General features: G+C 58.0%; 6 protein-coding genes across 6 annotated transcripts; 2 read left to right on the plus strand and 4 right to left on the minus strand.

The window, feature by feature from the left end:
* Positions 1 to 442: 442 nt before the first annotated feature.
* Positions 443 to 2,415, plus strand: VDBG_09701 (SGT1-like protein; the record flags this gene model as incomplete). The annotated part of the gene is made up of 2 exons (XM_002999935.1): positions 443 to 674; positions 731 to 2,415. 2 exons carry the CDS (start codon positions 443 to 445, stop codon positions 2,413 to 2,415), a joined length of 1,917 nt encoding a protein of 638 aa, XP_002999981.1.
* Positions 2,416 to 2,631: 216 nt separating this feature from the next.
* On the minus strand, positions 2,632 to 4,098 carry VDBG_09702 (conserved hypothetical protein; the record flags this gene model as incomplete). The annotated part of the gene is made up of 1 exon (XM_002999936.1): positions 2,632 to 4,098. One exon carries the CDS (start codon positions 4,096 to 4,098, stop codon positions 2,632 to 2,634), a length of 1,467 nt encoding a protein of 488 aa, XP_002999982.1.
* A 3,915-nt stretch (positions 4,099 to 8,013) lies between these two features.
* On the minus strand, positions 8,014 to 9,447 carry VDBG_09703 (conserved hypothetical protein; the record flags this gene model as incomplete). The annotated part of the gene is made up of 6 exons (XM_002999937.1): positions 8,014 to 8,217; positions 8,314 to 8,454; positions 8,550 to 8,646; positions 8,715 to 8,989; positions 9,101 to 9,265; positions 9,376 to 9,447. 6 exons carry the CDS (start codon positions 9,445 to 9,447, stop codon positions 8,014 to 8,016), a joined length of 954 nt encoding a protein of 317 aa, XP_002999983.1.
* A 289-nt stretch (positions 9,448 to 9,736) lies between these two features.
* VDBG_09704 (pyruvate decarboxylase) lies at positions 9,737 to 11,760 on the minus strand (the record flags this gene model as incomplete). Its single annotated transcript, XM_002999938.1, has 5 exons — positions 9,737 to 10,180; positions 10,234 to 10,763; positions 10,817 to 11,520; positions 11,575 to 11,696; positions 11,753 to 11,760. The coding sequence occupies 5 exons, from the start codon at positions 11,758 to 11,760 to the stop codon at positions 9,877 to 9,879; spliced, it is 1,668 nt and encodes a 555-aa protein (XP_002999984.1).
* A 1,052-nt stretch (positions 11,761 to 12,812) lies between these two features.
* VDBG_09705 (FAD-linked sulfhydryl oxidase ALR) lies at positions 12,813 to 13,493 on the minus strand (the record flags this gene model as incomplete). Its single annotated transcript, XM_002999939.1, has 2 exons — positions 12,813 to 13,272; positions 13,345 to 13,493. 2 exons carry the CDS (start codon positions 13,491 to 13,493, stop codon positions 12,813 to 12,815), a joined length of 609 nt encoding a protein of 202 aa, XP_002999985.1.
* A 446-nt stretch (positions 13,494 to 13,939) lies between these two features.
* Positions 13,940 to 14,898, plus strand: VDBG_09706 (uroporphyrinogen-III synthase; the record flags this gene model as incomplete). Its single annotated transcript, XM_002999940.1, has 2 exons — positions 13,940 to 14,224; positions 14,278 to 14,898. 2 exons carry the CDS (start codon positions 13,940 to 13,942, stop codon positions 14,896 to 14,898), a joined length of 906 nt encoding a protein of 301 aa, XP_002999986.1.
* Positions 14,899 to 15,127: the final 229 nt, after the last annotated feature.

A 15,127-nucleotide genomic window follows, 5' to 3' on the forward strand; every position in this document is an offset into this window, starting at 1 on the left:
AGAGGGTCACTTGGTGTATCCGCTACCTGGCAAGAAGCTGCCTGGCAGGAGGAAGCAGCTAGTACCCGGTACAGGTCTCGAACGACAGAAGCGCTAGCGCGTTTTTGACCACCCCGCCATCCGAAGCTGAATCACGACGGTACAAGGCAGAAAACGCCTTGGGAACCAGCCGACCCCCCGCTATCATGCATCCATGAACCACGGTGACAGGAGCTGTTGGTCAAATCAGGGCGCAGGACTTGCCGCACTCTGTCCTCCACCGTCTTAGTCTGTTGACGCTGCTGAAGATCCTTATCCATGAAGCAAGCTTGCAGACACAAGGCTATGGAAACACGGAGCTAGGCATTCTTCAGCGGGCCAACACACAAAGTCTCGATCTGAAGACACAGTCTAAGAAAAGTGCGTGCCAGGTCGTGTAGGGCGGCGAGCCAAGGCCCCCCCGATGGCAGACACCGGAAATCAGCAGAACCCTTTGGACGGGTTAGACAAACGTCTACCTGAGAATTGCGTCGAATACCTGCTGTTCCTCGTCGACCAAAATTCGACTGACCGCCGCAAGGAGCTTTCAAAGCTTGAAGACGTTCGAAAAAATGCCCTGGCGTCAGCCAAAGACGTGGCAAGCGACTACATATGGCAACGAGGAGAATTCAGCCTTGAGGTGAAAAGTGACCAGGGTAAGGCATTGCGTCTGTCCGTCCCTGCAGTCCCCCATGGCTAACGCCGCCTCCAGGACTCGCCTATGTCCACGGCATCACGGATTACGGCGACTCTGTGGAAGATGAGTGGCTCATTGTCTTCCTGTTGAGGAAACTGAGTCTCGCCAACCCAAATCTCTGGATACGCATATTTGACAGCGACGGGGAGTTCCTCCTCATCGAAGCAGCCAATGTACTCCCAGCATGGCTCAACCCCGAGATGGATCGCAACCGCGCATGGCTGCACCAGGGAAAACTCCACATCATCCCCCTGAACGACAAGGGAAGCAACAAGATCCTCTCGCTACCGGATGCCCTGGCCCTCATCCGATCGAGCCCAAAGAGTCTCGTCCAGTCCGACCTCATCGATGCCGAAGCCTTCTACCGGCTCGAAAAGTATCCGGAGCAGATCGCCAATTCGCTCCACCACTCGCTCGTCACGATCCCGCGCAAGCTGGCCCTCGTCCTCCACGAAGCGCCCAAGGCCATGGCGCCCGCCGTCGAGGCCTTCTACCTACGTGACCCCATCGCCCTGCAACCCTTCCTCTCGTCATCCGCCGACCTCCACTTCCCGCCGCAAGACCTCGTCACCGTCAGCGCAACCTTCACGCGCGTCCTCTTCGCCCAGCTCCGCTCCCAGCGCTTCGACCTCCCGCAGCCGTGGGCGGACTTCGTCCAAAAGGCCCCCGACGACCAGGCCCGGCGCCGCCTCGAGACGGGCGCCAAGCTCGCCTGCGGCTTCGACATGATGGTCAAGCGCCTCGACAGGACAGACCTGCGCGCCGCGCGCGAGGTCGGCATCCTCCTCGACGATCTGCGCGAGGACGGCGACGCGGCGCTGCCGACGGACGACGAGATCAAGGCGTGGACCGACGCGGGCCGCGACGACGACGACGCCTGGCTCGACATCAACTACGAGGACTTTGAGCGTGAGCTCGACGGGAAGAGCGGCGGCGGCGGCAACAGCAACGGCCGTAAGCAGGACGGGGCCGCCAAGTCGGGCTTTGGCGACGCCACCGCCCAAGCGGACCTGCGGAAGCTCGTGTCGCGATTTGAGTCGTTCCTCAACGACGACGCTGCGGGCGTCGACGGCGCCGGAGACGACGACGATGACGAGATGGACCGCGACAACGACACGGACAGCCTGGGCTCGTGGGACGACGACAGCGAGGACGAGGACAAGGCGGTGAGCTTTGACGAGGAGGCGTTTGCCCGCATGATGAGAGAGATGATGGGCCTCCCGTCGACGACGGGGGCCGAGGGGCCGCCGGCAGGCGTCCCCAGCAGCAGCAGCACCACCACGTCACGAAAAACGGCAACGATCGACCAAGACGACCAGGGCATCCGAGACCTGGCAGCGCAGTTTGAGGCGGAACTGAACGAACACGGGGCGCTCAAGCTGGACCCCACCCCCGACAAGAAGCTGGCGGCGCTAAAGGGAAAGGGGAAAGAAGAGGCGACACGGCTACGACCACGGCCGCCGCGGCAGGACGAGGAGGCGGAGGCGCCCGGGAGCGACGAGGACGAGAGCACGGACGGCGAGATGGACATTGACTACAATCTCGCCAAGAACCTGCTGGAGAGTTTTAAGGGGCAAGCCGGCATGGCCGGGCCTGCGGGCAACATGTTGGGCATGATGGGCATGCAGCTGCCGCGCGACGAAGACTTTGGCGATGATGATGTTAGTCATGCTGCCGGTGCGAAGAAGGCAGAAAAGTGAGAATAGGAGTCATCTAATCACAATTTTCGTCATGCTACCTAGACTACTCTGCGTCTCATCCTATCGCTTCCTCTATAAGTCCTTTCATTGATTTAAGAAATAAGTATCCGTGCCCCCTTTTTCTTGATCGAGCATTCATCTCTCGCTGGGGGCAGGTCATCAGAATAGGGGTAAAATGTCAAGGCTCGTCATGTCATCGCTCGGCTGCACTGCACATCACGCATCTTCCGGCCCCTCGCTCTTCGCCCTCTTCGCTGGGCTCATCTCACCGCTGCGTTTCCTCCGCAGCGTGGGCTTTGGCTCGCCAATCGCCTCAAGTCTCGTCAGTGTATCATTGAGCCTCTTCCTCGCCGCGAGCTCGTGCCGGCTGCTATCTTTGCGCGGGCGGTAGAACTCCCTGACCACCTGGGTGATGTTGTGGTAACAGTCGTACAGCAGCAGCCTGACGTGGGCGTTGGCCTTGTCCTCGATGAGGACAGAATCGAACTTGCTCTGCGGTTCATTGCTTTCGCCTTCTGCTTTGTGCCCGGCGGCCGCGTCGTTGAAACCCCTGAGGAACTCGTCGGTCGTGTCTCGGCTGAAGACGGTCGCGAATAGGGGGTCGCCAAAGATGAAGTGGCTCCAGTCCTTCATACCGGTCATTGTGATATCGTGTGGCGCCTCAAGCGCCGTCTTGTCTTCTTCTTCTGCCTGCTCGTCGTCCTCTCCAGCCTGTGAAGATCCAGTCTCCGTCTTTCTGTCTTCCTCGTCTTCGCTGTCATCGTCGTCATCGTCTGTGGCTGGAGTTCCGTGCCTCGCCTTGCGCAGCACAAGTGTGTTTACGTTGTCTCCGGCATCAACGGCAACTAGCCTCGAGCACGTAACCCCCTCGAGAACGTGAGCCAGCCGCCTGTACTGTCGTCGAACGTTGGCATAGGCGAGCATAACAGCCATGTCCTCTCCGTCTCGCAACACAGCCTCGAGCATCGAGTGGAAAGCTGTAGCCCACGTCTCGACGCCCTTGGACTGGATCATGCGGGCATTGGCGTCTCGCCTGGCCGAGGGCGTCGAGGCTCCGGAGTGCGAAGGTGTGAGTGTCGGCAGGACGGCAAAGGCAGGACCGAAGCGTCCCGTGGGCGACACGAGCTCCGACACCCTCCGGCAGAAGCGTCCCGTCTGTAGATCGACAAGCTTGCGTTCTGATGGGTTCAGGGGCGGGCTCAAGTCTGCTATCGGCTTGCCTTGCGTGGGTCTTGTGACATTGTACTCGATCCTGTGTTCGTTCGAGCCGGCCGAGTGTAGGAGGAGCTGCGGCAGGAAAGTTGCCAGGCGCGTACTGGCGGAGTGGTCGTCTGAGGAACTATTGCTTGGAGTTCGGACATGTTTACCGTCCCGAGACAGAACAACACGGGTCTCTTCTGGCTCAGGCGTCCTCTCTTGGAGAAGGGGCTTCTTGACATGGAGCCCGGCTAGCCACTTGAGAACGGCAGCTTCGGAGCTAATGGATCCTTGCTCAGAACGCAGCAGTCTGGCCATGGGCATGGCGGGGAGGGCTATGGCGAGGTTCGTGCCGTTCGTACACTCAACGTCGTAGAGCCTCTGTGAGCGTAAAGACGAGACGGGCTGGACATGTTGGACGGTGACGTCGGGGACGGCACGGCTTATAACAGCCTGCATGGACCTGGTGGGCAGTGTTACGCACATGGGACGTTCTGTGGTCTCCGTATGGTGGCCCCAAGGGTTCTCTCCTCCGTGTGGCACAGAGAGAAAGACTGGATGTGGGAGAGAGTGACTGCCCTTCTCAAAGAGCCTTGTTCCGCGAGCTGGACGGCAGATTGCAGATCTGCGGAACGTCTTGCGAGGCGTTTACTGGGTCGTAAGGGGCCCAGTTGAAGTAGTTGTTACTGTGGCTGTAGTGGGAGGCTGTCGGGCTGAGTCGTACACACCAGATGTGGGTTGACGATGTATCTGATTAGTGTACGAATATGGGCAAGAAGAGACCCTTGGTTCCTGATGCGAGATGCGAGTGAAGTTGAAGGAGAGTCGGCTGAGATGGAGGGTTGCCAGTGTTTAGATGATATGAGGGTGTGTATTATAATATGGGGGATGAGAAGAAAGGGGGAGAGTTTGTCTGTTGGCTGCTTGTAGTAGTGTGTCTGCAACAGACAAGCAAGGAGGCCACTACCAGTGCAGGCATGAGGCGAAAGAGAGACGCTGGCTGTCCGTGGAATGAGCCGCAAGCGAGTGGACAGAGTCCGATGCAGCCAGGTTGCAGGCAAGCAGGTTGCGTCGAGCGGGTTCCGTCGTTCAAGTCCGGGATGGTAAGAGCCGAGCGAAGGATAGGATCAGTACCCAAGAGGTACAACTGCGGGATTGGCGTTGATGACAGGACCAGGGGTGAGACAGGGTGATGGACCAGGGGGGGGAGTGGGCATGAAAAGCGAGTTGCAGGACGTTGCAGGAAGAGTAGCAGGAGTAGGAGTAGGAGGATCCGGTTACCGGAACGCTGCTATTTGTCGACGAAGACGAAAGGTGAGCCGAGAGAAAGGGAGGGGGCCTTATGGCCAACTTTGTGCGTTGTGGCGGCCTGGTAGTTTTGGCGATCAAAGGCAGAAACGGTGATAGGAGACGAGGCGAGACATGGCAGAGGGCTGAAAGGAGTGGTGGTGAAGCGAGAGGCCTGCTCGCTGCGCAGCCTTGAGCAAGCGAATAGACGAGCAAGCGAGCCTCGAAGCCTCAAAGCTTGCGCTTGGTTGGCAACGAGAGAGTGGATGAGAGAGAGAGAGTGTGTGTGTAAGAGTGAGAGCCATGTCGACAAGACAAGCAACGCGCCTGGCGATCCAGCGATCCAGCGATCCACTGGGCGTCTCGGGTGCACAGTAGTACGGTTCCTGTTCGCTTAATGGGACGCCCAAAACGCCAAAGCCTACACCGCGAGAATGAGTTTGGGACGATTAGATGGACGTGGACCCAAGTGACCGGGCGGGTGACCCGTTGGGGCTGTCATGGTCGTTGCATAGCTAATAATGACACACAAGGTAGGTACCAACCAGCACGAGCACGAGCACAAGCGTCAACCCACATCCAGGATCCAAGCCGGAGGACTGCGCTAGAGAGAAAGTGGGCATGTGAGACGAGTAGGTCAGATGCCCGCTAGAGGCCCAGGCACTCACTGGGCAAGATGGGAATGTATGAACAAGGGAGAAACAATATCGATACTTGCCAAAGCCACGCCGCTGCGTAATCCGAAAATCGCTTCTGCTCCGACCCGTTCCGGGGTTAGAGAGTTGCAAGGCCAGGTCCTCGGTGAGGGCGTTTCCTCCTCGACCTACCCTTCGTAGCTCCGTTCGTAGTTCCGAAAGATGCGCCCCCCCCCTGGAGATATCCTGCAGTCGTCTCCGGCAGACATAGCCCGGAAGGGTGCGGGCGCGCGTGCGTACGTGGCTAGAGATTGCACGAATGCGAATAGGGCCAGGGCCTCGTCATGGAGAGCGAGAGGGAGAAAGAGCCAAAGAGCAAGGGACCTGGTTCGGACATGAGCGTTTGAGGGTCTCTGACATGGGGTGCCGACCATGCTCATGCGAAGGAAGCTGCGTATGCATCCAATGCGACTCGCATGACAGCGCAGAAACAAGATCCGCCCGACTGTTTGTTTACACGGAGCGATCCAAAGCCATCTTCGTCCTTTTCGCCCAAGGAGCAAAGAGGGAGGGAAAAGTAGGCATGCGAAGAGATTGGATAGACAGTGCGTGCCAACTCGTTCGGTTCAAGGTCCGGTCAACCAAGCTCTAGCATTGGTCGGATTTTTGTGTGTGTATTGCTTCTCTTTTCCACACAGTCTGGCCACTGGATTTCTGGGTCCAATCCAAAGCCGGATGGCGGAGGGCCACCTTGTAGCTGGGGGAGCTGGGAACTGATGAGGTTGAGCTGAAGGGAACGAGACCCAAATCAAGAGTTGGCGTTGAGAAAACGTACCTGGCTAGAGATGACAGTGGACGTGCCCATTGGCTGATGCTCTGGGTGGAAAATTGGGGATCGAAGGTCCCAGGAGCATGGGGAAGCGAGCCGGAGATTTGGTGATTGGTCGACAGCAAGCGAGCCAAAGCCTCCCCCCCCGTCGTGGAGGGTCCTACCTCTCGAATGATTGGTTCACCTTGTCCCTTTGAACGATGCACTCTAAAGATTGGGGGGGAGTGAGGAAGGGGTGGGGGGGGGTGGATGAGGGGAGAGCGACCAGCACTTTGACGCTTCATGTGAGAAGCTGCTTCCTGTGGAAAAGAAAAAGAAGACCAAAAACCAGCCCCCCCAACATCCACAGGTACCGAGTAAGCTTCTCAGTGGGGGTGAATGTAGGCAGGAGCAACGTAGTGTTCGGTCCTACGTCGGTGCTTCTTCTCCACGTCAGTACCTCTTTCCTCACTACCTACTACGAGAAGCTAGGTACCGTGGAAGGAAGGACATGACCGCCGAAAGCAGCCATATCAACTACCTTCGGTAGGTACCTACCTAGGTAGGCACGGCAGCTCGACCAGTGTCCTTGTCCTAATCCTACGAGACCCAAATCCCAAAGCGGCCATGCTGTAGGTCTTTCCCCTTCTTGAGAAACGAACATGTTCATCACTTGGAGCTCACTCGAAAGATGTGCCGCCCGCCTGGTGCCATGGCCACGTCCTGGCTGCCTCGACTTGGAGTTGAGCCTCCAGCTCCTCCTACTGGCGCTACAAATCTCCCAGCGACGTCTAACTCGTGTCTCAAGGGGAGATAAGTCACACTCGCACGCAGACGCGGCAACAAGGCAACAAGGCAAAGAGGTGGCGTGACACTCAGGCAGATGTCTCTGCCCTGCACTTTGGAACTTCGCTAGAACGTCTGGAAGGAACCGTGCCGAGAGGGTCCTCTCTCCGACCCTCCTCAGACCCTCTGCTCGTCAAAATTGTCGCAATAGGGCTTAGCGTGGCCGCCCGGAGCAAGCGTCATTTTAGCCTGATCGACCAAGGGTGCACGCCAACCGAGACCAGGGCCACCACCACTGTCACAAGCACAAGTGAGAGGGGGGCAGAGGTAGAGGCAAAAGCCGTCATTAGGTTTGGCCCTCGTTGCCCTTTTCCTCACCCCCGCTGCGAAAATTCAAGGCCCGTCTCGGAGCCGGACGGGGGGACCAGCATCTAAAGCCGACAAATTTCGATGAGTGGGGGATCAGGGTGAGACCATCGGGAGAGGCTAAGCTGCCAAATATGACGCCCCAAGAAGCAAAATGTTGTAGCTGGCCTGTGCCTCGAGGGAATGATGACTGATGCTGATGCTCGATATGTCGCCCGCCACGTTACCGCCGCTGATGACAGGCCGACCACCCGCATACCATCCGTCTCCCACACCGAGAGCCTCAATTGGCATCTGTCTAGATGCAAGGGCTCGCGTTCCGGCCTGGGCAATCATCCAACTCCTCCGACTCCCATAATTCTTCCAGCTGCGCGCTGACGGCACGTTACCCATTGCTGGCGGATGCCCGACCTGCATCCTGGCCGTGGAGCGGTCTCGCCCACCCCCGAGGATCAGAGCTGACCGACGCGAAGGCTTGCACTGGCTCGCACACTTCCCAAGGCCTAGCCCATCCATCAATCACGAGCTCGCTTTCGCCTCCTCGTCGTGCGTCTCATTTACAACCACGGGCGCCGGCGCGTCTGAAGACGCAGCCACAGCATCAGCCTCAGCCGCCTTGTTGCCTCCCTTGGGCTTCGCTACTGCCTTGTGAAGCTCGTTGATGTTGTAGCGCTTGAGCTCCTCCCACTCCTTTCCATCGACGACGCTCATGCCGCAGAAGTTCTGATGGGGTCGCCATCAACGTCAGCTGTCATATCCACGAGACGGTAGACTAGGGGGGGGGGCGATGCGAAAAGGGTGGTCACGCGGGAACTGTACCTTGTAAACATCAATAAGGATGACCTTGTCTGGATTATCCAGGTTGACCTTGTGTTGCTTGCCAATCAAGCCCGCCACCTGATCAATGACCTCGTTGCGCTTGATGTCGCTGTTGGCACGGATCGAAGGCCTGATCGCGTACTGTCACACACCACCACCTTTAGCATACACTCTTCGTCAAATAGTTCACGTAGGAGAATCTTGACATCTTTCAAGCCAGACCTCGCTTGACATACCGTGTAAGGCGCCTGACCCTCGCCAGCAGCGTCCTTCTGCGCGTCCTCGCTCGCATCCTCCGCCTTGACGCCCTGGAACCACGGTGCGAGCGCCTGCCTGGCCACTTTGTCCACACCGCTGGCCACCTTGCCCGTCACGGCTACGGGTGTCAAGCGGTGATGTACCTGGTCTTCCTCTCCATGACGGTGGCGCACCCCTTGGCATCCGTGCACATGCGCCGACACAACGCGACAGGGTCGACGGGCTCCCGCGTTTTGAGGAAGAAGACGCACTCAATGTCGGCACGCACAATGGCGAACGCCCCCTTGGGCTTGGGCTCCTGAGACTTGAAACCCTCCATCTCCTTGCGGATCGACGCCTCAATGTCGTCCTCGTCGTCTTCCCCGGGCACCGCCGCCTCGTCCGCAGGAGGTGCAATCCCGTACATCGTCTCGCCGAGCTGTACGACACGTCAGCACGCAGCCCAGGAGTGCAAAGGGGCGGGACGGCAGCAGGGCGAAGGGCATCACCAGACTGTCTCGCAGCGATGAAGAAGGAAAAAAACACCAACCTCGTTGCAGAGCTTCTCAAACTCGACAATCGCCTTGCGGTCCATGCCCCGGACAAATGTCACCCAGATACCCTGCCCTCCGGCCTCGAGATGCGCATCCTTCTCACTCAGCTTGGCCAGGTTCAACTTGTGCGCCGTCGTCTGCCAGGCCCCCGCGTTGCCGCCCTGTCACCGTCAGTGCTGCGTTCCGAACCAATATCTACAAAGAACGAAAAAGAGGCGCATGGTGCTCCGGCTGGGAAGCCAGCGCCTTGTTCAGAGAGTGAGGGGCCTACCTTGCTCTTCTTAAAGGGCCTATCTCCACCGCCGCCTTGGCCGCCCTGTTTCCTCTTGGGAGCATCCGACATTGTCGCTTTCGTGAAAGTGAACCTTTGGTCTTCTTGGACTGATGGTGAATTATCGCTTCGAGACGGCGTGAGATCTTGGTGATGGGATGATGAGTCGCGTTGAGCTACACACAGTAACGAGGTTTTCATACGCTTGCTTCCAAGGTGAAGCTTCAGCGATTGAAAAGTACGTAGCCACATACTCACTCACCAGCCAGCTGTGTGTCGTCAGGGGACCCACCTCCTGCACACAGACCATCATTACCGCATGCATCACAGAGCCTCCGATGACTCGCTTCTTGACGTGACTTGTCCCACGTTGCTCATGAGAATATCGAGGGTAACATTAGTGGTTTATTTTGGTAATTTCTGTTCAGTCCTTACAACGCATTCAGTCTCCTCCAACCTTAGGTCTTGCCATAATCTCCCCGCCAAAACATCATGAGTACACTAGCTGTCCTTCGCATTTGTCTTGGCACTGGCCTCTGCCGTCATGATGAGTGCCCTCGGCGCATCCTTCTTCTCCATGTACAGCTCGACAAACTGCACCTCCTTGGCATTGTTGAAGCTCTCGTCCTTGAAGAGCTTGTCCAGCTCCTCCTTGGTGCGAACCTGGAATTTCTTGGCAGTCTTGTCGGTGCCGCCGAACACCGTGACCGTGTCCTGGTACTTCCACTGAACAACATCATTGTATCCGGCGTCCATGCCGTGGATGAAACGCTCGATCGTGTAGCCGTCGTTGCAAATGACAAAGCTGTGAATTTTCCGTTAGTCATGTACGCTGGGCGCATAGAGGGTGGAACTCACATTGTTACTCTGAGTTGATGGCGGATCATCGTGGTGACCTCTTGGGCGGTGAGCTGGAATGATCCATCGCCCACAAACAGGATAGTCCGCCTGTCAGTCTGGGCGTCCTTGGAGGCCAGAGCAGCGCCCTGGCAAGCGCCGACAGACCATCCGATGCTGCCCCAGAGAACCTGGCTCAGAGCCGTGACACCACTTGGGAAGGCTGTGTCCCAGATACCGAAATTGGCAGTGCCAGTCTCCGTCACTACAATATCGTTCTTGCGTAAGAAGTGGCCTACTCTGGGCCACAGCCACGCCTGAGTGATTGTCTGTGACGAATCCTCTTCCTTCGTCGGCAGGGCGACAGGGGCATCTGGCGACGGGATGACCGACAGTTTGCTGAGGTCAAGCTTCTCCGTCACTTTACGGAGCACGCCCCTCATCTTGACGCCAGGATATTCCGAGTATCGTACCACGGTGTGTGTGCTGTGGAAGTCAATGGTGTTGAGCTGAGAGGTTCGATACGAGAAGCCGGCTGTGTTGAAGTCGCTCTGTGAACAAATTAGCCAAAATTGATTGCTATGTGGGAGATCCTGTAGCTCACCTTGAGAGTACCGATGGACAAAATCAAGTCCGCCGACTCTATCTTCTCCTTGACTTCGGGGCGCGAGGCCTCGCCGGCGTAGACACCACCGTAGTTGGAGTGTGTCTCATTAATGGCACTCTTTCCCATGGGCGTCACAAAGACGGGGATACCAGACTTCTCCAACAACGCGTGGGTCTCGTCTAGCACTCTGTGACGAATAGCACAGGCGTCCACGAGCATAACTGGCTTCTTGGCAGCGTGGAGGTACTTCAAGACGACATCGACGACGTAGTCCTCCTTTTCTGGGTCGTTGGGTGCCTCCTCAAGATCGATCGGTGTCTTGAGTCGGGCGCCCTCGATCTTCTTTTCCACCATGTCGGTAGGCAACATGATGTAGACAGGCCTGCTCTGAATGTAGCACTGCTGAAGAGCATAATCAATCTGGGTCGCAATCTCGGCAGGGTTGTTGAGCTTGGCCATGTTGCAGGAGATCTGGGAGCTCATGTTGGCGAAGACATTGAAATCGCCATTGCCGAGAGTGTGGTGCAACAGCATACCGTTTCGCTGTGATACGGTGGAGGGACATCCGACAATGTGAACGACAGGAATGTGTTCCGAGTAGGCGCCGGCGAGGGCATTGATGGCCGACAGCTCACCTACGCCAAAGGTGGTCATGATGGCCGAGACTCCCTTGACACGGGCATAGCCATCTGCAGCATAACCTAGGGAATTCCATCAATCGAGCTGTTAAACAACCCTTTTGGTCATGAACTCACCTGCGTTGAGCTCATTGACGCTGCCCACCCATTTGACGCCAGCCTTGGGAAGGTAGTCCAGTGCGACAAGGTTGTAGTCGCCGGGCAATCCGTGAAGTGAGCGGAGCAATCTCGTAGAGTCTCTCTACAGGTAGTAGGCATCCTCAATGCGCTCCCTAGAGCCCTTCCTCGCGAATACCTAGCCATGGCTGGTTCGGGGTGAAGCACAGCAAGAGTTCTGATCTGATGTATGACGCGGGACAGGTAGTATAGCAGAGTGTTTGACGATGTGCGAACCAAGCAGAGCAGAGGTAGGGAGCTCGAGGGGTCTAGGACGTATGGATTTTATAAGGACACTAAAGAGAATGCAGAAAGCTGACGAATGGTCAGTAGCTAGGTAGGAGATAGCTAGGCCGGTCCAATAGATGACGGTAGGACTGGTAAAGTCTGATGGTGGTGTTGACGCCGGGTCACGCCACGTCTGGAGCTGTCTCTGCTCCAGGACAACATGATAGTTTCGGTCCTTCCCGCATCACTCGAAAATTACTCTGGACAGGGACCTGCTCGTAAGACACGCACCGATTCGCTTTATTGTCTGGTAGCGCTGGACCACCAGTCATGCCGAGCTCCAGCATCGGTGGTGGGACAAGCGGGTGCAGCCATGTCTGCTTCACAGAACGAAAGAGGGGTCCTATCGTGGTAGTGATGTAATCGACCCTCCACCACGCCACACAATGGCATCCACGTCCGTAAGCTCCAGATGCGGGCAGGCACCTAGCTGAGCTCCTCCCAAAAGCTCAGCCCACGACATGCATACGGAAGTCATGGTTGGAAGTGGGGCCGTCCGGCTGCTGCTGCCGGTGTCGTTTCCAGGATCCGCCTACATGCACCTGCCAGCGTCCTGACTCTGCCTGCCTAGACTCAACGCCATGCATGGCCCGTAGCCATTGACAAGCGCCATCGCCCATCGCCATCGCCATCGCTACGGGCCCGCCATCTCGGACTTAGTTCGAACCTAGCCCGGCCTTCGTTCTGTATGGGCATTGTCCATTGTGGCCCTGTTCCTGTTCTCCTTTGCCCCCGTGGCAGAACTTTCTCGCCTTTTGTCGGATGCTTTCCCACGTCAAAGCCGTGTCAGATCGGAGGAGTATTGTCGTGCTCATCTACGTCCTATGTACAATGTTCTACAAGCGGGAGTGGTGTGTATGCCAGACCGAGACGCCTCCCAATACCATGATTTCATCGCTGTGCCTTTGACCTCAGTCGCATCGCCCGTCTTTCCACCCAGTCCTCCATCTCTCCTCCCAACGCGAACAGTCGAACTCCTTCTTGCCAAGCTTGCGGTTCACCTCATTGTGTGCCATGCAAAGCCAATTGCCAAACTCCTGCCTACCCTCGACGCGCACCTCGTCCTTCTTGATGTAGCTCTGGAAGTCCTCGGCGCACACCCAGCACGGGTACAGCCTGCTGAACGTCCGCATGAAGCCGCGCAGGTCGTCCTTCTGCGCCGGACTTGGGTTCTCGGGATATGTGGCGGCGATGCTGTGCAGGAGCGTCCACGAGCTGTTCCCCAGGCGCTCTACATCCGGGGGGCAGTCGGCCGGAAGCCCATTCGTCGCTGATGGCGCCGTCGCCGTCGCTGCAGATCCCTTCGTCTTGGGTGTCTTGCCCATCGACGCCCAGAAGGTCGAAGATGTGCATGTTCGGCAGCTGGTCGGTCTACAAGTTAGCGAGTCTGCTTGCAGCGACGAGACAGAAGTGTCACGCGTGGGTCGTGTTGGGGGCACGAACGGCTTTCCGTCAGGGCCAAGAACGATTCCTTTGGGATATTTCGTCTTGGCCTCGTCGGCTCCGGCGGCCGTTGCGCCGGGTGCGGCAGCTGGATTTGTGTCCGCGAGCGTCACGCCACTGGTGTTGTCGTCCCGTCCCGGCTGAGCCATGCTGGAGATGTCCGTAGCAGATTGAATGGGTTCCAAGCGTAAGAAAGTTTCGCAATGTATGTGCCAAAGGGAAAAAGGAGCGTGCTGGCAAGTCTGATCAAAACTATTCCAAAATTTGTAAGCTGCTAAAACCATCGCTGGTTGCTTGTCCTGTCCAGAACATCGTCGCCAGTTCCACGGCGGTCCTTATCGATAAGAAATCCAGAGCTCCAGGACCTAGGCACGTAACCAGGTGCAGCATTCAACGAGTGGGGGATCTGCCGTGAACGGCGAGTGGTGGACCCGGCATCTGGACAGCTTCGAATAATGGAAGAAACCTTGATAGAAGGCTCGCATCTTGACCGCCGCACCATATCACTGCTCCAATCGACAGGACCAGAGACTTGGCCTCCTCTGTACATTGCGCGTCGTCAGCGGTCCGAGTCGAACAGGTATATCCCGCCAACATGAGTGCATCACAAGCAAGTGTCAACGGCGCGGTGCCAATACTGTTGCTCAAGACGAGATCGTCGCCGGGAGATTCGTACGAAGATCTGTTCGAGTCAACCAACGAGGACGGCTGGTCCTTCGAGCCCACTTTCGTCCCCGTGCTGCAGCACACCCTCATCCGAGAGGGCCTGGATGAGGTGCGGACCCTTCTTCAGAACCGAGGCATTCGTTCAGACGAGGGCGCGTCCTACGGCGGCCTCATCTTCACCTCCCAACGCGCCGTCGAAGCCTTCACCAGCCTCGTCGAACAGGGCAAGAGCTCAGGCGCAGACGACGCCGCCTGGCACATCTCCAGTCTGTCCCCGTCTACAGCGTCGCCCCGCGACGACGCGGGGCCTGGTCGCCGGGTCCCAGAACGCCGCCCCTGGCCATCCACGGCTCCCACACCGGCAACGGGGACGCCCTCGCCGCGTTCATCCTCGACGACTACGCTGTGGCCCGCTACCCCGCGCGCGTGCCGAAACCGCCGCTCCTGTTTCTCGTCGGCGAGCAGCGCAGGGACATCATCCCCCGCACCCTCACCGACCCAACCCTGCCGGCAGACCGCCGCATCCCCGTGACCGAGGGTGACCGTCTACGGCACGGGGCGTCATGCCCACGTTCCCCCGACCACCTCGCGCGCCTCCTCGACGAGACGGCATCGCGCCCCGTGCGCTGGGTCGTCGTCTTCTCGCCCACGGGCTGCGACAGCCTGCTGCGCGGCCTGGGTCTCCTCGACGAGGCGTCGGGCAGGGCGCGCCCCGCCGAGGCCAGGGACGGCAGGACCTACGTCGCCACCATAGGGCCCACGACGAGGGACTACCTGCGACGGACCTTTGGCTTTGAGCCGGACGTGTGCGCTGCGACGCCGTCTCCGGAAGGCGTGCGGCGGGCTATTGTCGACTTTACGACGAGCCATTCCGGGTCGAAGGAGTAGCACGATGGCGGGGACAATTGTCCGTCCCGCCTTCTTCTTGAATGAAAACGGAATTAGGCAACTCTAATGCATTCCAATGACCGAACCCGGCGCGCACAAGATGGGCCTGCATCAGCCTTGAATGGGGACGCCTTCGTGCACACGAGCAACTGACAGATGCCTCGTCGAAAATCGTGCCTCGTGATTTGACTATCAAATTGCTCACACTTCGGTTTCATTTTTCACCAGA

Source organism: Verticillium alfalfae, genomic scaffold (assembly GCF_000150825.1).
Source record: "Verticillium alfalfae VaMs.102 supercont1.16 genomic scaffold, whole genome shotgun sequence".
Lineage (NCBI taxonomy): Eukaryota > Fungi > Ascomycota > Sordariomycetes > Glomerellales > Plectosphaerellaceae > Verticillium > Verticillium alfalfae.